The sequence below is a fragment of the Nyctereutes procyonoides genome, unplaced genomic scaffold, assembly GCF_905146905.1.
Source record: "Nyctereutes procyonoides isolate TBG_1078 unplaced genomic scaffold, NYPRO_anot_genome, whole genome shotgun sequence".
Lineage (NCBI taxonomy): Eukaryota > Metazoa > Chordata > Mammalia > Carnivora > Canidae > Nyctereutes > Nyctereutes procyonoides.
The window spans coordinates 72,052,277-72,080,006 of record NW_026575051.1 but is presented as its reverse complement, the minus strand read 5'-3'; the positions used below and the strand labels follow the sequence as shown (position 1 = coordinate 72,080,006).

At 51.8% G+C, this 27,730-nt stretch overlaps 1 protein-coding gene across 4 annotated transcripts; it reads right to left on the bottom strand.

Moving 5' to 3' along the window:
* Positions 1-477: 477 nt before the first annotated feature.
* On the bottom strand, positions 478-27,669 carry ERMARD (ER membrane associated RNA degradation). Of its 4 annotated transcripts, none has more exons than XM_055329791.1 (18): positions 27,027-27,669; positions 24,888-25,056; positions 23,327-23,466; positions 22,013-22,114; positions 21,630-21,719; positions 19,743-19,840; positions 19,184-19,341; positions 17,796-17,910; positions 16,631-16,733; positions 13,988-14,017; positions 12,115-12,183; positions 10,255-10,428; positions 6,903-6,986; positions 5,378-5,496; positions 4,495-4,620; positions 4,008-4,226; positions 3,040-3,153; positions 478-1,878 (listed from the first exon to the last, which is right to left on the bottom strand). In XM_055329791.1, the coding sequence occupies exons 2-18, from the start codon at positions 25,054-25,056 to the stop codon at positions 1,695-1,697; spliced, it is 2,094 nt and encodes a 697-aa protein (XP_055185766.1). In that variant the 5' UTR covers positions 27,027-27,669; the 3' UTR covers positions 478-1,694. The 4 variants fall into 4 exon arrangements, with proteins under 4 accessions (XP_055185766.1, XP_055185767.1, XP_055185768.1 ...); XM_055329792.1 differs by having other exon boundaries at positions 5,378-5,451; XM_055329793.1 differs by having other exon boundaries at positions 5,378-5,451; positions 19,184-19,320; positions 27,027-27,668.
* Between the last annotated feature and the right edge of the window lie 61 nt (positions 27,670-27,730).

Sequence of the window (27,730 nt, the reverse complement as noted above, 5' to 3'; positions counted from 1 at the left end):
ACTCTGCTGGTTTGAGCATCTGCTCCTGAGGAGCAACTGCCCCACGGAGGGACGCGTGTCCCACCAGCCTGTGCACCGAGAGCCCCGGGCCGCACCGCGCGCCTCCTGCCCGAGAACCACAAGGCAAAGCGGGGCTGACTGTACCGCCCGGGTCACAGCTCCCACACCCTCAGGGACAGGTCGGCAGCAGTCGGGGGCGGGGACGAGTGTGCTGGGACGCAGCTGGCCCTGGGGAACCCCCCACTACTCCCTGCTCCAGTGATCAGAGCCAGAAGAAAACTAGCTGCTCAAACCAGAAAGATGTTCCGGACAGAGCCCTTTCAGGAACGAAGTCTGGGTCACCCTGCCAGGTGCGGAGCGACCACCACCAGAGGTGAGCGTCTGAGGGCAGAGGAAGAGAATGAGCAGCAGAAGGGGGTTTAATACCGACCCCGCCCGCTCGGCAGGCCCCAGGAGCTCCAGGCTCTTCACGTGCTCGTAAGTGCACCCATTCTTTATTTCCCCTTTTCCATCCTAGCTCCAACAGCAGGAGGGTAGAGAGGCTAAGCCCATAAACTATCACCGAGATTAGTCTGTCCAAGGGAGGTCGTGACCACACTGCAAAAGAACGTGTCCCAGGAGCAGCGGCTTGGACACGTGGGGTTTGGGGCCGCTTCCTGCCCCAGGGGAGGCTGCACAGAGGGGGTGGAGGCTCGGTGCCCCGTCCTTACCCAGGAGCTTGGTTTACAAGGGGGTGAGGGGTGGAGTTGGCAAAGCGATAGATGGGACGTGCTGGAGTGTGTCGTCCCGCAGCACCACCCCTTCCCCTTGAGGTCTCCTTGGCCCTGCTCTCCGACAGCAGAGAAGCCAGAAACACACACGGTGGAGCCGTTCCTGGGACCGGATGTGGGCTGGAACCCGCGAGGCAGGTCTGGACGGTGGAGGGAGGCCACAACTTGCTGTGCATGGCCTAGTGCACAAGCACACCTGAGGTCTGAGGCAGCCTCATGGGGTCCTGAGGGCTGCCACCCCCGAGACGACGGCACGTGCTTCCCAGATGTTCCAGGCAACTGCAGCGGCTCCGAGAGCCGAGAATCGCAGATTCTGGCTCTCCGAGCGGGATGGAGGCGACTGCACCCGACCCCCAGTCCTCCAGCTCTCCCTGCGCCGGGCGAAAGCCTCAGACCCAGACACATGCCAGGGCCCCTGCTCCCCTGGCCACACACCGAAGGGCAAACCTGCTGCCTGGCACCCATGTCTGCCCAGCACACCCTCCCCAAGCTGTCCCGTGGCATCTGGACCGTCCAACCTCACTCTCAGCTCCAGGGATGAGGCTGCGCTGGCCCAGGCTCTCTCTCCGTGCCCCGGTGGTGGCTCAGGAGCGGCATCTATGCAGCTGGGCCAGGGGGAGCAGGAGGCAGGGTCCTGCCCACACTGACTGTTTCCAAAAGTGTCTGGAATGCGGGGGAAAAGCTCCCTCTCCTGTGGACACTGTGCCATGGTGGGCGCCAAGGTGCTGCAGCCATTTGGTTCTGGGGGGGGCCCAGCCTGAGGTTCACACATACACGGAATAGCTGCAGGGAAACGGAACTTGATCCCTGATCAAACACACCCTGGAAGCCACCCTACCTTCGGCTTTTCAATTTCCGTGCTGGTAAAGCCTCTCTGGGCTGGGTTTCCAGATGTAGCCGAAAGCATCCTGACGGTATGCGTTCTCATAAGACTCCTTTGCTCGTGGATTTCTTGGCTAAATGTACTAACATTTGTTTCTTCTCACTGAAAGCCCAAATTTTCAGCAGAGCTGTGCGGGTAAGAGCGATGGTTTCGCTCCACTTGTTCTTCTGTTGGCTGGTGTAAGCCACCAGGTTCTCCATGTACTGCAAGATCGACTTTAAGAACCTGTTTTAACAAGAAGAAATTAATTTCGTTACTGTATTATAAAATGCAACAACGATTTAAATGCACTCTTCTCCTTTCGGAATTAAAACTAAAGGACTACACTTAATTTCTGTCTGCAAATTCGAGAAAAAGAAATGCACGGAACACAGAAGCTGCGTCGTAAGCGTCTCTGGAGAGATGGGCTGCACGCCCGAGTGCCGGCTTCAACTTACTCTCAGGTCAGGTAGACGGCTGTACGTAGCGGACCGCGCTCCCGGAAACGGTAGGAGACCGTCTGGACTGAATGCCACGTGAGCACGCGATGCGCTGGGCGGGGCGCCTGCGAGCCCTGCAGCCCCGCGGTGGGGGGGCCGCTGTCCGACCCCTGGCACCCGCCCTCTGCATGCTCTGACCCAGCCGTGCTTGCAGGCGTTCACCAGCTGTTCCCGGGGACCCTCCTACTGGTGGGGGGCACATCGTGCTCCTAGGTTTTCCCCATCTGCCAAGTAGTTTAAAATGTGCCCCAACTTCTAATTCTTTTTTTTTGTTTTGTTTTTCCAACTTCTAATTCTGAATATAACAAAAGTCCCCAGATGCTTCCTGTGGAGAGCTCCTCAGCCGGGGAGGACTCTGTCTGGCAACATCACTTTGGGCCGTCGCCGTGCGGAGCTGTAGGCACGCCGTGCTGGAGGCCGGGCGCTGCTCCCACCCTGCATGCTCGGAGGACCCCCGGTCAGAGTGCCAACAGTGCCAGGGGCGGGGGGGCCCCATCTGGAACCACGGATCCGCAAGCCTCTGCACATCGGCTTCGGCCACCCTGGTTCTCACCTGGGTCCTACGTTTCTTGAAGAAAATGCATCGTGTTTTCATGTTCATTCTAAGCAGGAGGCACAGGAGGTATCGCTCCCTGGGCGGTGGTGTCATCACACAAGGTGACAGATCCTAAAAGCCTTGGCAAGTGCATCACATTTAATTTTCTGAAATGAGGCTACCACGGGTGCTAGTTTTAAAGGTTCACACACTTGCACCAAAACCCACAGAGAAAAACGAGTGAAGAGCCAACCAAGACTGTGGGGTTTTTAAAAACAAACAAGAAAAGTCAAAGAAAAGAAACCACTGCAAGTGAAAACCACTTAATTCGCCAAAATATAGTTTCAAGTCTTATAAGGACGACACACTTACTTTAGATACTGTTGATATTCCGAAGTATTCTTTCCACAAACTGCGTGAATGTTGACCAATTCCAGTGCAATCAGTAATAAAATCAGGTAAAGCACGGGAGACAGCAGCTTAATACTAAAAAAAGATGAAGTTAAAATTTGACAAACGCTCAGTATTTCGCACTTTCATCAGTGAACATTCTTTCTCAAAAATCCTTTTTCCAAGGGGGCTTAAATTCAAACTACGCAAGAGAAGGCTGCCTGCGTGGTGGTCTCCCGGGGCCCCCGCCGCGCCGTGGCCCGCCTGCCCTACCCGCTCCCTGCCCCCCAGGAGCCCGCCAGCCCCAGCCCAGCCCTCCGGCAGCAGGACGCCGCCGCGGGCTCCGGGTCGCCGTGCCTGCTGCCAGCATCCTTTCTGCAGCCTGATGTCTATACGGACCGTGCTGTCCGACTCTCACAAGAAGACACATAGAAAGGGCTCAAACATGAGAACATGTTCGGTGTCTCCAGGACACAAAGATATTCCAGTCAGAGGAAGATACTATCTTTCCCATGAAACCGGTAGAGACTCTTTAGAAAAATATACCCTGTTTGGGGAAGGATGTGACCTAACAGGCATCATTTCTAGACTGCTGGTAGGAGTGTACCTTCCAGAAGAAGCCAAGGAAAACCCGTTAAAAGCTTTATAGACACAGATACCTCTCAACCCAGAGTTACAGGAATTTGTCCAAAATGGTGATTTCCTAAAGATGTAGAACATCCTAAGAACACAACAGGTAAGAATGCTGGCACACCCGAGGTAACCTGGTAATATTTTAAATCCAAATATTCACAGGGTCGGTAGCACCCATGTTCTCATGCACCAAAATCACAACAGTATTTAAAACAGGATGTGCCGTAAGTTCCCCTGCAAGGAAGAATTAGAACGGCCTCCCAAGGGAAGGACTGCCCAGTGGGGCCTGTTCCGGACCAGAACAGGGAGCCACGCACCTGCCAAGCATGTGCAGGTAGGTCTGCCGCTGCCGGGAGCGCAGCCTTCTTTCCACCCACTGCTGGTGTCTCAGCCCCGCAGAGGCCACCACCTGGCCGGACACACGGGCACACTGTGCACTGATGTTTCGAAGCACGGTCAGCACTTCCACAACGGTTCTGGGACAGAACAGAGTGGGGACGGGGGTGCCGCAGAGTTCCCGGATCAGCTGGGGCCACCTGGGGATGAGAGCGTGGGTTCTCAGGGGCGTGTTCACTGCTGGGCCCCTCCACAGTCCGCTTGTGGGGAGCAGCGGCAGGTAACACGCCGCGTCGTTCCCTGCGGGTTCGAGTGTGCAGGGGGCACCTCAGGCCCACCAGCACCACCCAAGCGATGGAGGCCACCTCCCCGCCCTCGAGGCACAGCCACCGTTGGATCGAGTGCTGCCCCAAGCTCGCCAGCTTTGACACAGAAAAGGGGAGTCTGGGGCAGTTCTCAGAGACTCACGTCTCAGCAGGAAGACCGTCCCCGTCACTGACAGCACCGTGGCTCTCAGGCAGGTGGTGGTACAGCTCTCGCAGGATTTCTGTGATTAGAGACTTACAGGCACATGCTTCGGAAGTACCTTCTAATCTGAAAAACAGAAGATACGGGGATCCCTGGGTGGCGCAGCAGTTTAGCGCCTGCCTTTGGCCCAGGGCGCAAACCTGGAGACCCGGGATCGAATCCCACGTCGGGCTCCTGGTGCATGGAGCCTGCTTCTCCCTCTGCCTGTGTCTCTGCCTCTCTCTCTCTCTCCTCTCTCTGTGTGACTATCATTAATAAATAAAAATTTAAAAAAAAAAAAACAGAAGATATGTAGACACATGACCATGAGGCACATGCCCATTCGGGGCCTGTGCACGTGTTTAAGGGTTCACTGAGCAACGCACTTAATCTACAACTTTGTTTTCCCCAAATATGAAAAGAAAAAACCACTGTCGGGGCAGTGGTAAAAATAAACTATAGGATATATTAAAAGCAATAAATTGTTGACAAAAGACAAGCAACAAATCACCGAATTATTATTCCTTTGGGATGAATCTGCTATATCCTGATTCCAAAATCTCTCTATGCCCCCTTCTCTCCAACCTTTAGATCCTATTTCTAACCATCCACTAAATATTTCTAGAGGACCCCTCCCCTTCCCACAAGGCCTGCCTCTCATCTCTGTGGGCCCGGTCTCCGCAACGGCCCACCACTCGGCTGGGCTGCCAGCAGGGAGACGGCTCCGTCCGCACCGGCACCGCGGCCTAGACCCCTGTGCCTGGGCCGCCCGTGACCTGGCCGAGGCCTCACTCGGAGGTTCACCAGGGACCGTGAGGTCTACACGACCCCCCACAGAACTCACCTGGCTGCCTCCCCGGCCTCCTGGGGCAAAGGCAGGAGGGGCCACACCCTGATGCTCTTCTCACAGCTCAGCACCTGAGAGGGAGATGTCCTACTGGTGTTACAGACTTTACAGCAAGTCTGGAAACAATGTTCGCAAACCGTTAGCAGCAACCACTCTCCAGAAGACACTCTGGGTAAAATCGTTACACATCTTACAACATTTGAAACCCCAGTTATTCCCTGGGACACTGACAGGAGATTAGGAGGATGTTACCACGTGGCCCGTCCTGTCGGGAGCGGCCTTCACCCGGACGACACGGTGGACGTGAGGGTGCGGGACTCTGGAAGCCAGGTAGGACGGCCCGGGAGGCCCTGCTCCACCTCTCTCCACAGATGAAGCACCAAGCCAGGGAGCCCACCCCAAGTTTCTGACTCATGAAACACTGATGACACCACTGACAGCAGGTAATTTATGCAGCAGCAATAAGCAGAGCAATGACCTTAAGAAGAACGGGATGCAAGGCTGCCGAATGAGAACTGAATCCCATGGCGGGAATAAGGCTGCAGGAGAGGGTGATGGTCTGAAAGACCCCCTGTGGGAAATACCCCCGTGGGGCATGGAGGGGCCTCAACCAGGCCGTGGAAGCAGCAGCCGAGGAACAGGGGGCCTCGTGAGACCAGACTCAGCTGCGGAGGTCTACGGGCAAAGCCTCCCTTCCAGAAGCTTCTCTTCCTTCTGGGACGTGCCCCCTTCCTTGCCACGTGCCCCCCTCCGTCCTCTCTGTAGGGCAGAGTCCTGGTCCTCCCTTCCAATGACTGGTTCCCGGGAAGCTCAGAGTCACGACAGGCAGATGACGTACCCAGTGCCCCGCTGCTGACCCGGAGGTATTCAGGTCGACCTCCTCTCACATAGCGCCAGGAGACTAGAACACCTCCGGGCCTCTGCACCTCGACTGCTGACGACCCCTTCTAGCCATGTGACACCGTCAGACCCCATCCTCTCGGGCCATTCTTCCAGCTGCAGCTGCAGATCTCTTCCTAAACCCTGATGTGTGGATGCGACGGCTTCCGTCTAGAGGGCACGCTCACTGATAAACGTCTATGTTGGCAGGTATCCTGATTATTCTGTTCTTGGAGACGACCCCATCTTGGCCCTTGCACGTTCACATCCTGCTACGTGGAGAATAAAGGACCCAAGCTAATTTCCACCCTGGAACCTGAAAGTCCGTGTTCTGCTTGTTCTCATTCACAAGTGAACAAGCGCTGGTCTCACGTGCCATCCTTCACCACGGCACACGGAGCGGGAGCAGTCCCGAGTCAAGGCCGTACCGCGTGACCCAGTCACCACTCCTCCCGTGCTAACATCACGAGAAACAACAAATGCTGCCGCGACTGCCACTGCGGGATGAGGGGCGTGAGGCTCAGAGGGACGGAGGGACGGAGCCAGCCTCGGTGGCAACCCTGAGGTCCCGCTTGCCAGACCCGTGGGTGTCTCTGCCGCAGGAGCCCCATGTGCCCCTCCCGATGGCCCATGTGCGGCTCACCTGTTTTTTAAGCTGAGAAATTGGGTGGAAGTGAGCAGTGTAGCCCTCTGCAAGAGCGACCAATGACTTTATTGCTGCCTTTTCCTGGTTCAGAGAAAACAGACAAGGGTTACTGTGACGTGTGGTCTGGCCCTGGTTTCTCCCGCTGAGTGTGAGTCACACGACAGTGCCCCAGTCTCACCAACTTCCTTCACCAAACCCCCATCAGCTGTAACAGAGCAGGACTCCTCATGGAACAGGTTTCAGACTGTGGTCAAATCATAACCAATACAAGTTTTCTAAATGAAGCCAATTAACAATGAAGACAAAGGCCGTGTGTGCTCTTTGTCCACCATCAGTGACACCAGAAACACATAAGAAGAAAAAAACCTCATAACAACTAGAAAATATAAGAACATCTCCTAAAAAACTAGAACGAAAATTTAAATTTAAAAACCAATACAACCGGGATCCCTGGGTGGCGCAGCGGTTTAGCGCCTGCCTTTGGCCCAGGGCACGATCCTGGAGACCCGGGATCGAATCCCACGTCGGGCTCCCAGTGCATGGAGCCTGCTTCTCCCTCTGCCTATGTCTCTGCCTCTCTCTCTCTGTGACTATCATAAATTAAAAAACAAAAAAAAAAAACAATACAACCAAAAGAGTCATACAGGTATAACCACATAATTGCTAAACCTGAAAATACTGAAAGAAAGAGTAAAAATGATTCTTTACAGCTGATGTAACTCTGTGGCTGGAAAGCCCAAGCCGGCTGAGTAACAACTATCGGGAACAGGAGAGGTGGCGAGTTGACAGCTGATGGCCTCGGTACACCCCTGCCAGCCGGAGCCCTCCCTACGACTCTCAACAGCACCGAGCGAGTCTCTAAACGTCCAGACACTAAGCCTCTCATCCGCTCAAGGCCCCGAGTCCTACAGCCCAGCGGAGGGTTCTGTGCACAAGGCGGCGGGCGAGCTCCACGTGGGGCAGCCACACCTCGCACGGGTGCAGGTCAGTGATGAAGCCCCGCAGCCGCCGGGACACATGGCTCCTCTGAGACCGAGGCCATGGGAGGGCGGAGGATGAGGAGGGGGGCCCGAGGGATCCCCCGGTTGCTGGGCCAACAACAGGACAAAGGACCACCCGCAGGGAGCCCAGGCGAAAGCTGGGGCAGCTCGGCCCAGCACGTGGCACAGGAGCGCCAGAGACAAAGTCTAAGGTGGACGACGGAACAAGAACGTGGACAAGCAAGGAGAGGAGGGGTCTGGCCTTTGGATGGTGCAGCCCCTCGGGAGAGGCTCAGGGAGGGAAGGCCGAGGACATGGAGACACACATTCGGGAGTAATGTTCAATATTGTAAGAACCATCAATTATCCCTAAATTAATCCGTCCAGAGCCCATTCCTGTTTGTTGCTGGGTTAATCTTGGGCTTCGTGTTTATTTTTAACTACACAGGTTTGCCTACGATCCTCATCGGGAGGAGGCAGGAGATTTGGGAAGAGACAACAGATGGGAAAGTTCCCCTACAGACATTGAACTGTCCTGAAGGTCACTACGGAGTCACAAGCCACTGCACACAGTACACTGATGTCGGTCTTCTAAACACTCTTGGGCCAACTTGCAAGACATATGTCAAAAAAAAAAAAAAATAAGAAGAAGAACAAGCGCACCTAAATTTTCTAACTCCCTCCCAGGTGAAATAAATTCCAGCTGGACCAAAGGATGTTTTTTTTTTTTTTTCCCCAAGAGAAATTTTTTTATTATTACTTTTCTTTCTTAATTGGATTTGGTGTTTCTTGCTCCTCACACACATCCTCTCTGGTGGGAAATTCAGGTTTGTGCAAAGCTCAGAGGAGATGGTGCCTGCTGGGGCATTGGCCAGCAGCATGGCCAACCTTGACCGGGGTCACTGTCCCCTATCTGGGCTTGCCTGCTCCATTTCCTGCATGTTCCCACTCCTGACCCCTGAGTGTGGCCCACCCCCTCTGCCTCTGCCTGTCCCTGGGCATCTGCAGAAGGGCCAGGCGGGATGGGGCCTTCGTAATGCAGAAGTGCCTGAGATGGTTCTCGAAATGCCCTCTTTGTCCCCCTTCTGCTAAGGCCACCTGATGCTTTCCCTCCTGCCGCCTACACAGGATCCTTGCTGGGATGGCCATCAAAGAGCCTCAAGGAAAAATTCAGCAGTTGAGCCATGCTGGAGGCCTGGGCTAATGCCTGGAGTCTCCCAGGCCTGTCCAGACCATTGCTGGCAAAACGCTAGGCTGATGATGGACCAAAGGATGTTAATTGGGGTGAAAAAAAACCCTATGAAGCTACCAAGGAAATGCATGACTATATTTATAATTTTTTTTTATATTTATAATTTTAGAAAGCAAAGTGTCTCTTAAAAATAATTCCAAGTGCATAAGTCAAAACGAAAAGGCTTCAGAACTTCAAGACAAGTAAGCAACACGCACACTGGGGGGCAAGTACGGAAAATAAACCAACGAGGCACATAACATGCACGAAATGGAGCAAAAGACATTAATAGTACACGAAATAATAGTACATTTCCAGCAAACACAATAAAAGCAGAGTAACTCAAAACAAACAGATAAAAACACATCTTCGCTTTGCTTCAGGACTCAGTTTTACCAGTTCACGGGCACCTGAGTGAACAAGGGTGTGTAGTCCGACACCAGCCAGGAGAGCTGCGCACCCGGGAACACCGGGACCCACCCCCCGTGAGGGCAGCTTATGTAAACCATAAATGAGGGTACACTGATGCGCATGTCGAGCAGCTGATAAACCAAGGTAGAACAAGTGCTACCTCCAGAACAGGTACGGCCCCCGTGGCTGCACAGCGTGCTCCTGGGAGGGCGTGGAAGCAGCGCCCACCCCCACGAGGAGGCGTCCCTGAGGGCTGTCACTTCTCCTATCATGGTCTGTGTTTTGTCTGAACCTCTGAACGTGTTTTACAGCAATCGTTACATGTATCGTTCGAAAAAAAAAAAAGATTAAAGTCAATAACTACCCTGGATGATTTGCTTGAAAATAATAAAAAGAATTAGTTTATTGATCGATGCAACTATTCCACCCAACCAATTGAATCATTCGTAAAATTTTGTGATACATTTAGTTAATCTTTTATGCTGGTTCTTTGGTTTGTGGTGTCCTGTCCCCGTTGAAGGGAATCAGACGGCACATCATCCGCTCACCTGTCACAGCAAATACATGTGCGTAATCAAGTCACAATGATGTGTTCTGACAGAGGCACACTCTCACTCCGATATATTCAAAGGAAGGGCGATTAAGGGTTAATTACCTTTCAAAATAAACTGTATTTGGTCACAGCTGAGCAAGAGCGCCCCTAAGGCCTCTCTTCCCTATATGTTACCTTAAAGGCCGTTGACACATCTTCATCGGTGAATCTGAGTAACAGCACAACAGAGAACGCAAGCAACTGGGTTGTTGCCTCTCTAGGAAATTCATGTAAGTTGAATTCCCCGTGGCTTAGATGGTCTCTCAGACGGGGACCCTCCTGATGGTTCAGGAAATCCCACAGAAACTCCTGTCGGAATATAAACACAGAAAATATGATGTTAGTTTTCTCAACTGAGGGAAGAAAGAACCGGCCGGCCATGCCTCGCATATCGGAGGAGCAGCAGGGTCGGATGACAGACGCGAGGACACGGAGCTTCAGAGACAGTTAGTGTAGGTAATACAGCCCCGGATCATGCTGGGATCTCACTGGGAACTGTCCTAACTGTGGCCACTGCCCTGGTCCCTCACTGTCCCCCCATCGCCTGGGGCAGGACTGTCCCTGGGAGCCCTGGTCTCTAACTGCCCCCCCCACAGACTGGGGCAGGACTGTCCCTGGGAGCCCTGGTCTCTAACTGCCCCCCCCCACAGCCTGGGGCAGGACTATCTCTGGGAGCCCTGGTCTCTCACTGTCCCCCCCACAGCCTGGGGCAGGACTGTCCCTGGGAGCCCTGGTCTCTAACTGCCCCCCCCACAGCCTGGGGCAGGACTGTCCCTGGGAGCCCTGGTCTCTAACTGCCCCCCCACACCCTGGGGCAGGACTGTCCCTGGGAGCCCTGGTCTCTCACTGCCCCCCCCCACAGCCTGGGGCAGGACTGTCCCTGGGAGCCCTGGTCTCTAACTGCCCCCCCCACAGCCTGGGGCAGGACTGTCCCTGGGAGCCTTGGTCTCTCACTGTCCCCCCATCGCCTGGGGCAGGACTGTCCCTGGGAGCCCTGGTCTCTAACTGCCCCCCCACAGCCTGGGGCAGGACTGTCCCTGGGAGCCCTGGTCTCTAACTGCCCCCCCCACAGCCTGGGGCAGGACTGTCCCTGGGAGCCCTGGTTCTAGCTGTTCCCCATTGCGCGGGGCAGGAGTGTCCATGGGAGCTCCAGTGTTTTAGGAATCCTCACACTGTCTTACCCACATCCCTCTGAAGGAAGAGGCTGAGGTGTCCAGGCCTGGAAGCTGACCTCCCTTCTATAGAGAAAGCACCGCTGTCCTCACAGCCGTGGCCTCTCCCTGTCCGGGGGCCTCCCTCTGCACCCCCTCTCAGATCACATTCTCTATGAAGCCGACACAGACAGCTGCTTCTCCCCTAACACCACTGGCTGGAGCAGGAAGAGAAGTGAGGACACAGGCAAGCTGCCCGTGGACAGACTGTCCTGGAGATTCAGGATGGACACACACACTGGCTCCATCATCCTAACTTCCTGATGCCAAAAATGACACGCCAAGAGTCCACAGAATCCCACTAATGTCACACAGGGACTAAAGTCTAGGCTGCTAGTAAGTCTCAGTTCAGAGGAATAAATGTAAAAATTCTCCTTATGGTCCTAAGGAGCCCCAGTAGTATCTTTGGGAGGAAATGGGGAATGGCTCTGCGTCTCTATCCACGTTCATCCAACACACTCAGCTCCTGGTCACATCGGACTTCTGCGGCTGCTCACAGGGCGAACCCGGCTCCTCCAGCACCACACTCCACAAGGAACCCAACGTGCACTTTGGGAACAGGGCAGCCGTATCAGCAGGACTCAGAACAGGACATTTAAATGGGCAGCAGGCAGCCTGGTACCCGAGCTGCGTGGGCCGCGTGCGTGGCACTGAGACAGCGCGGGAGTGGCTCAGGGGCACTCTTGTGAGCATATCACAGGCCAAGATTAATTTCATTTTGGAGAAGTGCTGATCACCTCCATAAACAGAAGGATGTCAGATCAGGAAAGGGCTAGTACTTTACCATTGTAGGCTCTCCTAGGAAAAGAGGGAGTTGATTGATTTTGCCATCACTCAAGTGTTTTGCCAATATCTAAAACACCGAAAATAAATAATTAGTATGCACACATCACATACAGAACCTTCAGAGCCAAGGACGTAGCATCTTGGTATGACATACATAGAAGCCCGAAGCACATGAAACACGGACAGCCTTAAGCACACAGCAGCCACTCGCTCAAGAAAACTTTTCTTAACCAGTATAATGATTTCAGGAATAAATGTGAATATACATGTCTTCTTAGTTGTGTGTGTATATGGGTCCTTATGTGTACTTACATGCACATATATGTGTGTGATCATGTGTATTTGTGTATAAATGTGCATGTGTGTATTTATAGGTATGTTCCTGTGTATAGGTGCATGGGTGTTTATTTGCACATACATATGTTGACGTGTACTTACACGTGTGTGTATATGTACTTATGTGGGTGTGTGTATATATCTGTGCACATTTCTGTGTTGTATGTATATTCATAGGTATGTGCATATACACATTTGTGTCTGCATGTGTTCGTGTGTAAGTGTGGGTGTGTATATGTGTATTTATGTGTACTTGCATGTGTTTATATTTGTATGCGTTCATGTACCTTCACAGGAATGTGTGTGCATGCATGCGCATGTGTGTTCTGTATGTGTGGATATAAGTATACATCGGAGTTACTTTATAGGCGCTTCTTAACTCCCCACAGAGCTCGGAGCCCAACCACCCAATCCAACCCTATAGACCCTAATCCTTTTTTTTTTTTTTAAGATTTTATTTATTTATTCATGAGAGACAGAGAGAGAGAAGCAGAGACACAGGCAGAGGGAGAAGCAGGCTCCATGCTCCCTGACGTGGGACTCGATCCCAGGTCTCCAGGATCAGGCCCTGGGCTGAAGGCGGCACTAAACCACTGAGCCACCTGGGCTGCCCTATCGACCCTAATCCTATACAGATATGACTACACTATATAATTTGATCCTCATAGGATCAAACATATTATGAATTAAATTATAAGAAGTTATTTACCTAATGGAATAAAGTCTGTAGGTAAACAGGCATGTGCTTAATGCCTCCTGCCAACCATTCACTAAGGAATCTAAGAGTTATCTTAAAGGCTCCAATCACTCCACAAAGCTTTGTTTCCTCCTGTAGGCCAACTCTGTGAAGTCACACTTGAGGCTATGTAAGAATTCTTATCCACAGGACGCCTGGGTGGGTCAGTGGTTGAGCGTCTGCCTTCGGGCCCAGGGTGTGATCCGGAGGTCCTGGGATCGAGTCCCATGTCAGGCTCCCTGCATGGAGCCTGCTTTTCCCTCTGCCTGGGTCTCTGCCTCTCTCTCTCTCTCTCTCTCTCTCTCTGTCTCCCATGAATGAATAAATAAAATCTTAAAAAAAAAAAAAAAAGAATTCTTAACCAGGATTACACACACACAAAAGCCTCTACACTCTAAAGTGGTAAAAGATATTTTCAATGGCAATTTTTAGTATTCCAGATTTTTAGTTTCAGGATCCCACACCCACTTCACAGATTAAATGCATCCGTGTATACTGTGCATTTACAATAGTAGTTCATGCATATTTCACGTGCAAAACAAATGTCAATCTTAAATCTAAATGTAACCTCTAAACAATTACAGCATATAATATTAATATCTCTTGGCATTTTCCAACGTTGCTCTTTCTATGACTTTAGAAACCAGGTTAATCAATCACTGAATCTCAAAATTAGCCTGAAAACAACACTTAACTCTATAATAAAGTTTTTTTTTTCTGCATATACAGCTATCAACATTCTCTGTGTAATAAAAAACAATGTTTTGTTTGTTTCCAGATACTCCATAAGCTTACTTACTTCATCGAAGGTGGTATAAAGAGCCGTTGACTTCAGAAAAGGAAAGAAAAGAAACAATGAAAACAAAATGTAAGTAAATGACATTATCCAAAGGAGGAAAGACAATTCCAGTAGATGGCCACAAACATGAAACCTTCTTCTGAAAATAAATGTTCACTTAGCAACGGTCTGGGAAGAATGTCATTGACCTAAAACATCACTAAAGACAAGAAAATATGGTGAATGGGTGTGGGAGCCTGGTCACAGCTGCTCTCACAGGTGCTTCAGCTCAGGGATGCCCATCACCTCACAGGCACGCCCCACCCACGCGGCATTTTGGCTGACGGCACACGAGTGAGCACAACTGGGTGGTGTCACATGCTTCCTGGTGTCACAGGTCTCGTCTACAGACACGGGCTCTGGAGCTGGCTGCCTCAACATCCACTCCTGGCTTCCGCGCCTCCCAGCAGCGAGACCCTGAGCACCTGCATATGCAGGTTTCTCTGCAGAATGGGACACGAGTGATGCCCACCTCGGAAGACTGCTGGGGAATTCTGTAAGTTTTTACACACATTATGATGAAATCAGCATTTTGCGGAAGCCAGCTCTCAAGAAAAACCTCTCACATATTCACACTTGTTAGTTTTTTCAATTTAACATTATGAAATTTCTTTCAACATTTATTATGGTATAGGATACTTATAAAGTCTGCATCTTTAGCTCCCAAACCTACAGTACTGACCCTAAAATTCTTCCTGAGCTCTTAATATCTAATTTCTACGAAATACCCCCAGTACTTCCTCAAAAGAGCTGAACTTTTCATTATCTTCACAAACTGCGTGCACTAACGTCTACCTCGTTTTATGGAATTGGTATACACGTCTTATTCCTCACTCTTCGTACATAAGCTCCTTAAAAGTCACAACGTCTTACTCATCCCGATCTTCCCCTGATCTCAGAGACCTTATGCTGGAAGTATTCAGTCAACGGTAGCAGCGTGTGCACAGCCTTCACAGCTTTATAAATAAAGCATTTCCATGTGTGCTGCCTTATAAATAAACTGATGCCACGTTTATTCTGAATGAGAGCCTGGCCTACAATTTCAGACATTCTTTGTTAAATTACTTCCCATGTGGAAACGGTCCTGCTATGAGCTTGTGTGGTCAGCCAACGAGTAAGGAAATGTGTCCCCACCGCACAGCTGCAGGTAACGGCCCACCAGCCAGCGCTCGGGTGAGGGTGCTCTCCACACCACTGCCCACACCACACTGGGCACAGCCACGGACAGGCACGCACCGGGGGACACGGCCGCGCACCCCGCTCCACAGGAACCCGAACAGGAACGTGCCTGTCCCGACAGGAATGTACATCAGGCAGAAAAGCACTCGAGGTAAGGTGGATGCAGGAAGAGGAGGTGCTGAACCTGGGTCCTTGAGGCTCCCGGGGTCACTAATGTGGCCTGAAGGGGCAAAGCTGGAGAAAGACACACACATGCAGGTCTGGGGTGGGCTGGGTGGCGCCGGAGGAATCTGAAGGGAACAGCCCGCATGCTGGGCCACGCCGAGTCAGGCACGCCCCAGGCAAGGGCGAAGCTCCCGTGGGTCCTGGGGGCCGTGAAAATGCTTTAAGTGGATGAGCCCCCAGCAAATGGAGACGTTTTGTCAGTTTATAAAACAATCTGTGGCCATGAGGACAGATCAGAGAAGGAAGAGCATCAGGAGGGACGCCAGGAGAGCGGGCGGGCACGGTGGGACACTGAGTGGACGGAGGGGACCTGGCCCGGGTAGAGGCCACTGCCCAGCGCCTGAGCAGCAAGGAATTGAAGGAATACCAGAGAACACAGTTGTGGAAGAAAAAGTGAGCTCCTTAGAAACCAAGTGGTTTGAGGCCTGGGGAACACCCCCATCGCCCCTGTGCAGGCAGGTGTGAGCCCACCTCGGGGGTGGAAGAGCTGAGTCCGAGGGGGCCATCCCGGGGACGCGCTGCCCTTTCCCGCCACACACAGCTGTCCTGGCGCTGCTCTGGCCCCATCACCAGCTCCGTGTGCGGGACTTTCACTTTCGTCAGGCTCCCAGGATTTTCCAGTTGTTCCCATGGGACTAAGATCTCCCAGGGCCGATCCAGGGAGCGCAGGGTTGGGAACAGAATTTTGAGGAATGCCTCTGGAAAGGGGCAGAAAGAGGAAGCTGACCTAGTGAAAGGTACGGCGGCCACTGCTGTTGGCCCGGCACAGCCCCCAGGCCTCTTCCCTCCACTTCTGACAGGTAACCGGGTGGACGGCCCCCCAGAAGCTTCTGCACGCCTCCCAGCCCTGCTGGCCCAGAGGAAGGTGTGTCCTTCAGCAGAGCCACCTCACGGGGCTACAAGGGGACGCCGGCGGGAATGGCTACAGAGAGGAAATAAGTGCTCTCTCCCTTTATGGCAGTGAGCTTGGAATACTTGGAAATACTACACAACCAGCAAAACAGTCACAAAAAGCAATTATGCCATATAAAATCATTATAACAGGAAGCCACCAAACATGACACTTAAACCTTCCAAAGCAAATTCTTAGCTAAAAAATTCATTTAACGGTAAACAAAAATGAGATATTATAGACTTTTAATTAGGCACAGAAACCGTCAGCACAGCGGCAACCACCGTCAATCACTAAAGCACGTGTACCTCAGCGGTCAGAAGTCTTTCCGGACACTCGTTAACGGTGGCAAAAACTCTCCTGAGTCCCGTCTCCAGCTGAGTCAGTAACAACATGGCGCAGTCAGCAAACCTGTGAAATGAAAGGAAAATCTCAGGCTTTAAAAGTGAACACTGGCACCAACCCCAAATAACGGAGCTTTATTCCAGATATTACCGTGTGTGCACAAAGCCGGGGGGTGGGGGGTGACAGTACTCACTGGCATGGGAAACAACATGGAATCACAGTCTCCTTAGACTCGGGATTTTTAAATCTATTTTTCACTGTTGTGACGTAAGATGGAACACGCTTAGAAGCTCCAAGGTAGGGCAGCCCCCGTGGTGCAGTGGTTTGGCGCCGCCTACAGCCCAGGGTGTGGTCCTGGAGACCCAGGATCAAGTCCCGTGTCAGGTTCCCCGCATGGGGCCTGCTTCTCCCCCTGCCTGAATCTCTGCCTCTCTCTGTGTGTCTCATGAATGAATGAATGAATGAATGAATGAATAAATAAATAAATAAATAAATAAATAAAATCTTTAAAAAAAAAAATAGAAGCTCCAAGGGAATAAAACGTCATCAAAGACCTGCCTAAGTCTTCTCATCACTTGCAAGAAATGCTCAAATACCAGGATTTCGGTGGGTTTTCAGGGTACGAACAAATGTAGACAACAGGACCTGGAGGAAGAGAAAGGCCACGGGCCTTCTGAACAACTCGTGCATCTGCTCTGCTCCCCAGGAAACAGAATCGAATGTACCTCCTCGTTTCAGGGTTAAGATTTCATTTATTCATTTGGGAGAGAGAATGAGAGCGAACGAGAGAGTGGGGAGAGAGAGAGAGAGAGCACAAGCAGGGGCGGAGGGAGAGGATGACGCAGACTCCTCAATGAGCAGGGAGCCCAATGTGGGATGCGATCCCAGGACCCTAGGATCACGCCCTGAGCCGAAGGCAGATGCTCAACCGCTGAGCCCCCCGGACGCCCCTGTTTCAGGATTCTTTAAGGTGGGACACACGGTTCTCTCAGAGTAAAAACTCAACAGATACTGAAAAGTTGATTCCCAGCAGTGATTGTCAGGGGCGAGGGCAGCAGCAGGCTGACGCGTAGCACGCAACCCTCCTGAGAGCGAGCGGCCTCCGTGCCGTCGGGAACCCAGGCTTACCTGTGTGATCTGAACCTGATTAATGCAGCTTCCCAGTACGGCAACATGACCTTCGATACGAAAGTGGATTTCTTCACCACCTCTTCTAACACGGAAAGTACCTCAGAAGTGACATCTGCAAAATAACAAGTATTTTTAAGCACAGTCACCCTAATCCGTGGAAGAGCACATCGATGTAAGCAGAGTCGGGTGGGATGCCCATGAGCCGACCCCTGCAGTGGATGACCCAGGGCCCCCGGGGCCGGCGCCCATGCCATCAGACCACCCGGCCAGGGCCAGAGTCGGAGGTGAGCACAGCACCCCCCAGGGCAAGGGGACGCACAAGACGCCACAGCTGTGAGCACAGGACGTCAGGGCTGACCTGCTGACCACACTGACCAAGAGGGGGAAGATACAGAGGAGCGACAGTGACCCCTGGGGCAAACTACGGACTCTGCGTGTCCTTGCTAATGAAGATGCCTCTGGAGGGGGTGTGGATGAGAGGATATGCAGCTGTGCAGGTGCCGGTTGGGGCGCGGAATCTCTGCGCCTCCCTCTCCACTGTGTCCATTTTGTTCCAAACTTAAAACTGCTCTAAGAAACAAGGTCTTAAAAAGTATGTATTATTGGCAGTCAGCAGCCAAAGGGTCCATGGCACAAAAAGACTAGGGCCTCGGGACCCTAGGATCTGGGCTATTCCCACCAGGATTTACATCAGAAACTCAGCTCCCACGGCTCTGCTGCTGCAGCGGACAAGGAATGGGCTCGGAGCAAACACGGTTTGACGGCACTTTCAAAGTGTCGTGTCCCCACCCCCATTAATCTGGTAAATGGATGGGATCCCTGGGTGGCGCAGCGGTTTAGCGCCTGCCTTTGGCCCAGGGCGCGATCCTGGAGACCCAGGATCGAATCCCACGTCGGGCTCCCGGTGCATGGAGCCTGCTTCTCCCTCTGCCTATGTCTCTGCCTCTCTCTCTCTCTGTGTGACTATCATAAATAAATAAAAATTTAAAAAAACTTTAAAAAAAAAATCTGGTAAATGGCTTTGTCATGAAAATAAAAGAGACAGCAGAGGAGACCACCTGTGCTGTCGGCGCTTCCGGCACCAGGACCGCGCACAAAGGAGCAGGGAATGCACGTTACACAAAGGTCCGGAGCCAGCCTCCCTCAACGCGCTGGAGGCAGAACTACCCGGACACTAGCAAGTACTCCCGCACCACGACCCCCACCCCGGGGCGCTGCGGGGGACGCAGGTTCCGTGGAGCAAAGCGGAAGAGGCTCCTCACGCATCTTCTGGCGTCTGGAGCAGCAGCAGTGCGCCCAGGGCGCCCGGGGCCATCTGCTACTCCCTGACCGTGCACCTCTCCCTATGAGGACACAGTCCGGCACAAGGTGCATGTGGTACTTGCCGGGGAAAACGGCCCACTCCTCCAGGCCTGTAAGGGCTACGAGAGGTCGGCACGCCAGCACAGCCTCCGTTCGCTGCAAGTACCTCTCCAGCAGCTGGCCCAGTCCCGCCGTCAACAGTATCATCACTGAACAGTATCTAGTGCAAAACGCGCAGGATCTGTTAGGGAAATGAACTGACATACAGATAAAAAGGTCTGCCTTCCAGAAAACAAGTTTAAGATAAGAGGCTACACCAGCAGTGAACTGCAGGAGGGCCCCGCTGTGGCCCTGAGCTGCACAAGGGCTGGGCACTCGCCAGTGCGGGTCTCGGGGTCCCCCACTCCCCACCCCCCACCCCTGCACCTCCACGAGGCTCAGCCTCACAGCTGCCTCTGCGTGGAAGTCAGTGGTGACCGACCTCATCACCACTCCAGGTGTTCATCAACCTCAGTCTGATCTTCACATTCCTGCCTCAAACTCTCTCATCTTTCCCCAAACACGCTTTTCCCCAAAAGAAAATTCAAGATAAAACAAACTCTTAAGTAGGTCGAAGAGAGAATTACTTTCCCCATAACGTACTTTGGGGGGATTTCATGAGGGGACGCGAAGCCATGCCATAGGATGTTCCGCAGGTTCAGGCCACAGGGAGATCCGATGAAGACTTTGAGCACGTCCATCTGACCAGGTCAAGAACAGGGTACTGAACAGTGAAATCATCACTGACAGGCGGATAAACCGATAGAGTAGCGCAAAAACGTCTGCGTTCCTCTTCGACGCCCTGCCTGGCACACGGCACTCATGGTGACAGCACTCAAGCGACCTTTGCTGGGCACTTTGTGTGTCAGACGCAGCTTGTGTGTGTCTCACACCCACTATCCTCAGGACCAGCCCCGGGGGCACTACTCCCGCCCCGCTCTGCAGAGCAGCGTCCAAGCACGGAGAGCTGCAAGCCGGCCTCAGGGCCCCGAGCTACCAACGGGGATGTGCATGCCAGCTCCACTGCCTTCATCCTGTCTGCGAACCTGCTCCCCAGGTGGGCAGAGGTGCGGGGAGGGCAGCGTGCCTGCGTGGGCAGACCCGGAAGGTGGCCCCAAGTGGCGGGCCCGTGGCCCACTGACACCCCAGCCCAACGGGCGAGCACCCCTGGAAACTCCCAGACTCTGCTACGAAGGAAAGATGCCCAGTATGGGATCCTGCTCATCAGACGGCAAGAGCCATGCACGATCTCTGGGTTTGGGGCCACACTTTGGAACGGATACAGGAAAAATGTAAGATAGCAGAAACTAAAGAAACTCGAAACCAAGTCACACGATGAGAACAGTGAGCCTCCAGAAGGTGCAGGGAAGGGACGGGAGCGGTGTTCAGCTGCCTGAAGGACTCTCGCTGAGCGGAGGAAACAGATGCATTCTGAATTTCTCCCAAAGGGCAGGACAAGCCAGAGCGGAAGCTACAGAGAGGGGTCTCAACCGAGCATCAGAACCCTCAGCAACTCCAGAAACTCTTCACGCTCACACCAATTTTTAAGACTTGGAGAGTAATTATCTAGTATTGATAGTCATAATAATACTCTTTTAATTACATTTATTCTCATTTACTACTTTAATTCCCGTTCATGCCATGTGAGCAATCAGAAGTACACAGGCCGATGAGCTAGAGAACTATCGGGGGCTGAATGTGGCTGAAAGTCGGCAAAAGGCTAAGAGCAGCCAGGCGGACAGCGCAGAGCAGCTCCAAACAACGGGAATTCTGGGCCTGATCTCTCTCCGTGTTCTCCACTACGGAAGGGACCTTGAAGCTGACCACGAACCAGATTCAGGCACTAAAGAGACTTCTTATCCAAGAACAAGGAGTCTAGCTGGTAACATATTACACGAGCATCATAAACACCCCCGGGCTCGGCGAGCTCACCTGGGGCAGGGTGCTACCCTGGCTTCCTTCCGCACCTTGACCCCCCTCACCCAGTGCCCAAGGGTTGTTCATTAGTCTTAAACAACCTTGGTCACGTGGCCTGTAGAAGAGTTTGGAAAAGTACACAGCTCTGCATGTTTTTAAACTGACATCTAATTTTCTCTGCCGTTAAGTCTGAACAGTTGCACAAGGGCATAAATTCCCACATTTTAAAAAAATTGAGATTTTATGATAAAACTATATCACTCCCTAAATGGTTAAAGTTTTATTCTAGAATGAGTTGTTATCATTAGAATTACTAATGCGTAATTCTTGAAAGCACTAGAGCTCAAATGGTCCATCTGGCATCCCCAGAGCACGCGGCGGCAGCGCAGAGGCCACGCCACCACGTTCACTCAATGTAGGGAAGGCCTGTCTTGTGGCTGGAAAAGCGGCAATTCTGAAAGGAGAACGTGCTTGAGTTACAGCTATAGTTAGTTCTTCCTAATGCCAAACCCGTGTTGGAGGAACGAAAGCCTAGCTGTGTTGTGTCCATCAGCTTCAGAGGGACGAGCTTACCACAGGCCGTCCAAAGACCTCAGCAAGCTCCTCAGATGCGAGAAGATCTCTCAAAAGAAAGGGGCATTCCTTCCCGTTCAGTAAAAATACCTAAAATTCAAACAAGGATTGTATCAGAGTTGATGACGATGAGCCCAACAATATGAAGAAAAAACTCACCCATAAAGCCACTGTTTGTACAAATGAGGGAGAACAGCACTGGAGACACCAGAGTTTTGATTTTGTGATCGTTCACAAAGAAAAATATTAAACATCTGTGCCAAATGAATACATTTCACAGGGAAACGATAACTAAAAATCAAGAAATTTGGGTACAGCTGTAGCAGCGTTATGTTCATTCAGACGCTTTAATAAAGCAACAAAGGAAGACTTCGCACACTTACATCGCCCAGAGCCCGTTCCAGACACGCCGTCAGCTTCATCAAGCCGAGAGGAAGAGCCGGAGCCCCAGGGGTTTCCAGAGCATCAATCAGTTCAGGAAATAACTGTGGGGAATAAGACACACCTTAGAATGTGTGCTCAGCAAGAAATATCTCCGAGAATAGCAGTACTCTTGATGAAATTCAAACTTCTAAAGGCCTCAACCAGTATATTTTCATGACTTTTTGGTATAGGTAAACAATTTCTGTATAAATATACAGTTGACCCCTGAACACGGGTTTGAACTCCACAGGTCGGCTTATATGTGGATTTTTTCTGTAAATAGAGTACACAATTATATTTTTCTCTTCCTTATGATTTTCTTAATGACTTTTCTCTGGCTAACTTTATCGTCAAAATACAGTATATAAAACATCAGACATACAAAACACACGTTAATGGGACTGCCTACGTTAGGCTTGTGGTCAAGACTAGGCTCTTAGCCGTTCAGCTCTGCGGGAGTCAAAACTTACATGCAGATTTCTGACTGCAAGGGGGTAGGCATCCTTAACCCCTGTGTGGTTCAAGACTCAACTGTAACAGTACATAAAGAATCTTAAAAATGTTTAATATCTAAGGAATTTTGAAAGTTTTTTCTTCCTTTAAAATTTTTTTCATTAGATTTATTGAAAGCAATAAATCTGACATAACCGTAAACATTTTGACCTAAATCTTGTTTCCCATTTTGATTAGCTCGTAGAAGTAGATAAGTGTGAGGCAGTCCTGAGAGCCGTTACAAGGGGAGAAGCGATGACCCTTCTTCTCCATGTCAGGAAATTCAAAGTATTTTAGACTTAGAGCGTGTATGGTTACTGCTCTATTGTGGTCATTAAATGCGCCAAGTGCACCAACCGACCAACCAGCTTAGGTGGCCTCGCGCTGCTACTCCTCCCCCGTCCCCATTTGCCCTCCACAAGCCAAGCTCCCCACCTTATTTCCTTGTCCCACCATCTCAAGAACACCTTTCTGTCTGTCCATAATGTGTCCGCTTTTCCCTGGAGCAGCACGTTCTCATCTGTCCCCGGGCCAGTGCCCACACACCCAGCTACCTCCCCAACCTCCAGTTTGGACAGTGCAGCAAAAACCTTCCTTTGCTCCAAGATTCTCAGCTCAGGCCATGGAGACTGCGTAACAGTCTGTTTCCCTCGCAACCTGAGCCATTTCACAGGTGGAGGCCTTGGTGGATGGAGGAGACCCTTTAAGATTAGCAGGTAATGAGGGCCTCAAAGCGGACTTTGCAGGGTCTCTTATTTCTCAAGGTTGTTCACAAGCCAAACCTCTGGAAAATCTGTCCACTGCAGCCACGGCATGTATCGAATTTCAAACTGCCCCTTGGTCAGAGATAACAAGTGTGAGTGGACAGCCGCACACACGGGGCCCAGCAGCATCACGCTTCCCCGGTAATCCAGACTCTGCGCTTCAGGGGTAAGAGGACAAGTGTTAGTGCCACAGCTCCCTATCATGGGATGAAAATGCCTAAAGCATCAAAGAAAAAGTACTTTAATTATGAAGTTTCCACAAAATCAACAACAGGTTTATTGTTGAAATTACAGTAAAGATATTGTTGGATACTCAGATATTGTTGGAAGTAAATTACATGGTGCTTATCTGATGATAAAGAAAAAATATACACATCCGTAGGGTTTGGAAAATCCAAAAAGGTTAATCAAGAGAAAATGTTTTCTTTACTTGTTCATTAGTTTATACGTACTCAGGTTTATACTGTATATATGATATTTTAACCTGATTCTTTATACTTGATATTGTTAGACGGTAAGATTTCAATGACAATTATTTTAAAACATTTGAATTTTAATTTTCTGATAAATTTGAAACTGAACATTCACACAGTTCACACCCAAAACATATGAAAATGTGAAGGTCTCCCTTGGCCATCCAGTTCTCTTTCCTATAGCAACTGCTGTTATCAATTCCTCGGGCATATTTAGAAATATTCATGTGCATACAAGTAAATACAATTACATGCTGTTCCAATTTTTTCACTTAGCCACGTAGCTCTGAGAGATGGGCTCATTCTTTCCCGTAACCACATGACGTTCATATTTACTCTACTGTTCCCCTACTGCTGTATATTTTGCTGTTTCCAATGTTTTGGGCTTTTTTTTTTTTTTTTCATTTTTGCCTACAAAACGGCACCAAGAGTAGCATTACCCAAACGCTCTTTCATTTCACACCTCTGAGTGTGCCAGTCTCATAAATCCCTGGGATGAAATCGCTGGGCAAGACCACATTCGTCTGTAACTTTTGTAACTATTAATAAATTTCTCAATCCACATCCCTGCTCTAAAAAATGTACAATAATGCCTGGAATATTTACAACAGCTGTACAGTGTATTACTGGTCATTTCCTACCCCCAATTCATTGGATTCCTACTTTCTTCTGTTTCCCACCTGGACTGCCGGCCTAGAGCAAGAGCTAGACTGAGCCACCTGCAGCCCTCCTACACGTGGCTTCCCCGGCCTCAGTCCCTCCCTTGTCACCTGATCCTCCTCCTCTTCTGAGCTAGGTCTGTATTACAACAACCTAGAACTAAGAGAAGCAATGGTCAGAAAGGAAAATTTTACAGTCAAAACATTTATTTTAAAAATTGTATTTATTTATTCATGAGACACACAGAGAGAGAGGCAGAGACACAGGCAGAGGGAGAAGCAAGCTCCATGCCGGAGCCCGATGTGGGACTCGAACCCAGGACCCCAGGATCACGCCCTGGGCCAAAGGCAGACGCTCAACCGCTGAGCCAGCCAGGTTCCCTCACTCAAGACACATTTTAAACGGAACAGGCAGACAGATGCTTGGGGTGCAGAGAACATACAGACCTGATTCTGTATAAACCACACAGGCTGTGATTGTCTGCCAGCATACTTCACCCCTCTGAGTCACAATGCTGTTGATATCACAACTGTCTTTGACTTCAAACCCGAGTTTACAGATCATATCATAGACAGAGGGAGAAAGACAAGTGGTAATTGGATCCTCTATCAGCATCTGAAATATAAAACATAGAAGACACTATTTAAAAGAAATGAAAACAGAGGGGTATCAATTATACATTCAAGTCATAAGAAAGTCCTGTTTCATCTTTAGGACAGAATATACTCGGGTATAGCTACTGCTAACACACTTTCTAACTACCATGAGAGCTGTGTTCAAAATACTGTGATTATTAATTACAGATAGTTTACAGAAACTTTTTCAAATAAATGTTGAAGATGTGAAATCATTAATAATATGTTAGGAGTTTACAGAAGCTTGGCACGTCTTACAGATAGTGCATCGTTCCTTTCAGTCAGTGTTCCTGTACTGTCTCAAAGCTATCAAAATGAGTAATTTTTTTAAATGTGGAATGGAAAGGCAGAAAATCAAGCATCATGAACTAAAATGTCAATGAAAAGCATACTTCTGACTCTTTATGTGGTGTCAGAAGTGCCACACTGCTTCCATGTGAAGGATTCAATAATACTCAAATCCTCATAATTAGCCCCACATCACACTAACATCATCTTATAAACCTGCAAAGGAGTCACTCTCTGGGACTAAACTTATGGGGTCTTCATCTGATCAAGTCAAGGGGAGTCTGCTTTAACATTACAGATTAAGCCCCAGCAGTTCCTATTTTGGAAGCTGGCCACTTAGAGTTTTTGCACCCCACTCAGTATCACCGTGACACCATCCACTCCTCCCGTCCCCTAGAAGCCTCACTCCCCACTCAGCCCTGCTGTCAACCGTTCTTCCACAGACCCAAGCAATGCAGATATTGCCCCAGAAACGTGCACCGAATAACCAGTGATGCTGTGACCCTACAACCCCACGCTGCAGCCTGGCCTTCCTCCCCACCTTCTGTTCCTCGAGCTCCTCCCTGGCAGCAGCAGAGCCTCCGACCACAGTAGCTGAGTCCAGGCCACAGTTTTCCCAGCACCTGCAGGCCCGGCGTCCTCCCCACCAGCTGTCCAGTGCCTGCCCTTCAAACGTCTGCCTCCCAGAAATGCCAGGCCCAACCACATAGCCACCTCCTCCTTAGAGATCCAGGTTCCAACAACACGGGACCTTCCACTCAGTCTCCAGGTTGTCAAATTCCAAGCACTTCCCTGGTTCTCAGTCCTGCAGGTAGGATCCGCTTCCTGCAGCAGCCGCCTGTACAGGCCGCTCCTTATTCTTTTGTAACAATTATCTCCCTTCAGAAACTAGTGTGGTTTGTCCTCCAACTGATACAGAAACATAACCCCAAAGGGCTACTTTGATAACAAAAAGGGACTCCTTGCATTTTTAAAAAGCATTGAACTCTAAAGCAAGGAGCTGTGTCTGCACAAAAGCCCATCTACTCTACTACTGCAGCCCCTGGATATGGCAACAGAGGCTTCAAGAAATGCCTTTTTTTTTTTTTTGGTTGTATTTGCCCCATCGATAGAGTTGCTGCTCAGCCTTCACCAAACTGGGAGATCCTGGGGCACCAAGGTCAGGTTCCCCAGGACACCACGAGCCCCTGGCACACAGAAATCCTAGATAAGCTGCAGCGCTGCCACTGGTGTATTTCCTGCATCCTCCGTCTGGGAGCCAGGAACCCGCCAGCCTGCCCGTATGCACCCGCGCCGTCCCTGCGCACACGCGCCTCCCGTGTGCACCCGTGTCGCCCCCCCCCCGTGTGGAGCTGCGCGCCCCTGTGTGCACCTGCCCCCCCGTGTGCACCCGCCCCCCGTGCGCCTGTGCGCCCCGTGTACCGCCCCCCCCGTGTGCACCTGCACGCCCCCGTGTACCCTGCGCCCCCGTGTGCACCTGCGCGCCCCCGTGTGCACCTGTGCGCCTCCGTGTGCACCCGCCCCCCCGTGTGCACCTGCGCGCCACCGTGTGCACCCGCCCCCCCCGTGTGCGCCTGTGCGCCCCCGTGTACCCGCCCCCCGTGTGCACCTGCGCGCCCCGTGTGCCCCTGCCACCCCGTGTGCACCTGCGCCCGCCCTCACCTTTCCTCCTCCGTGCGTCAGTTTCCCGTCCAGGACCGCGCGCGGTGCTGCTAGTGACCTGCGCGGAGGCGCCGCCCTCTGAGCCCTTCCCTGACCGGGGCACCCCCTGCTTCCAGGGCCCGTCCGCCGAGCCTCCGCGTTGGCTGCCAGGGGGCAGCACGGAGAGGGCTCGAAGGCTCCGACGCAGAGCGGCCCAGGGCTTCCGCTCGACCGCGTGAGGGCAGAAAGGAGATGGAACGTGAGGCAACCCCGTCTCGCCCGACCTACAGCCCGAGCCCGTGATGTGGTTTTGCTCCCCAAGTGGCCTAGAAACGTCCCACTTCCCGCGCGGGGGTCACGGCCACGGAGCTTCAGTTTGCTCAGTGCACGACGCAGGGGACGCGCCCTCCGGAGCACGAGGGCACGGAGCCCCGCGCCTCAGTCTGCACGCAGACGCTGGACGCTCGTCCTCGGGGGGCGGGGAACAGCGCCGCAGGCGCGATCCGGGGGCAGCCTCGGGGCAGGACCGGCTTCTGCGCAGCCGCAGACCCGCGCCGGCCAGACCACCCGCTTCCGCCGCGGCGCGGGCGCTGCGCCTCCTGCAGCCGGTGTCGCGCCGGCCGCGCTCGGGCGCAGCCCCGACGACCGCCGCCCGCCGCCGTCACTTCCGGTTCCTGGCGGCCGGCGCGGAGGGATGACGCGCGCCTCGCCTCGCCCCCCCCCCC

Excerpts from the sequence above, each read along its gene's own strand:
- ERMARD (XM_055329791.1), bottom strand. The coding sequence starts at position 25,056 with ATGCTGATAGAGGATCCAATTACCACTTGTCTTTCTCCCTCTGTCTAT. Across the intron at positions 23,467-24,887 it reads TGTGGTTTATACAGAATCAG|CGCAGAGTCTGGATTACCGG; the intron begins GTCTGTATGTTC and ends TTACCCCTGAAG. Across the intron at positions 4,621-5,377 it reads GAGGCCGGGGAGGCAGCCAG|ATTAGAAGGTACTTCCGAAG; the intron begins GTGAGTTCTGTG and ends TCTGTTTTTCAG.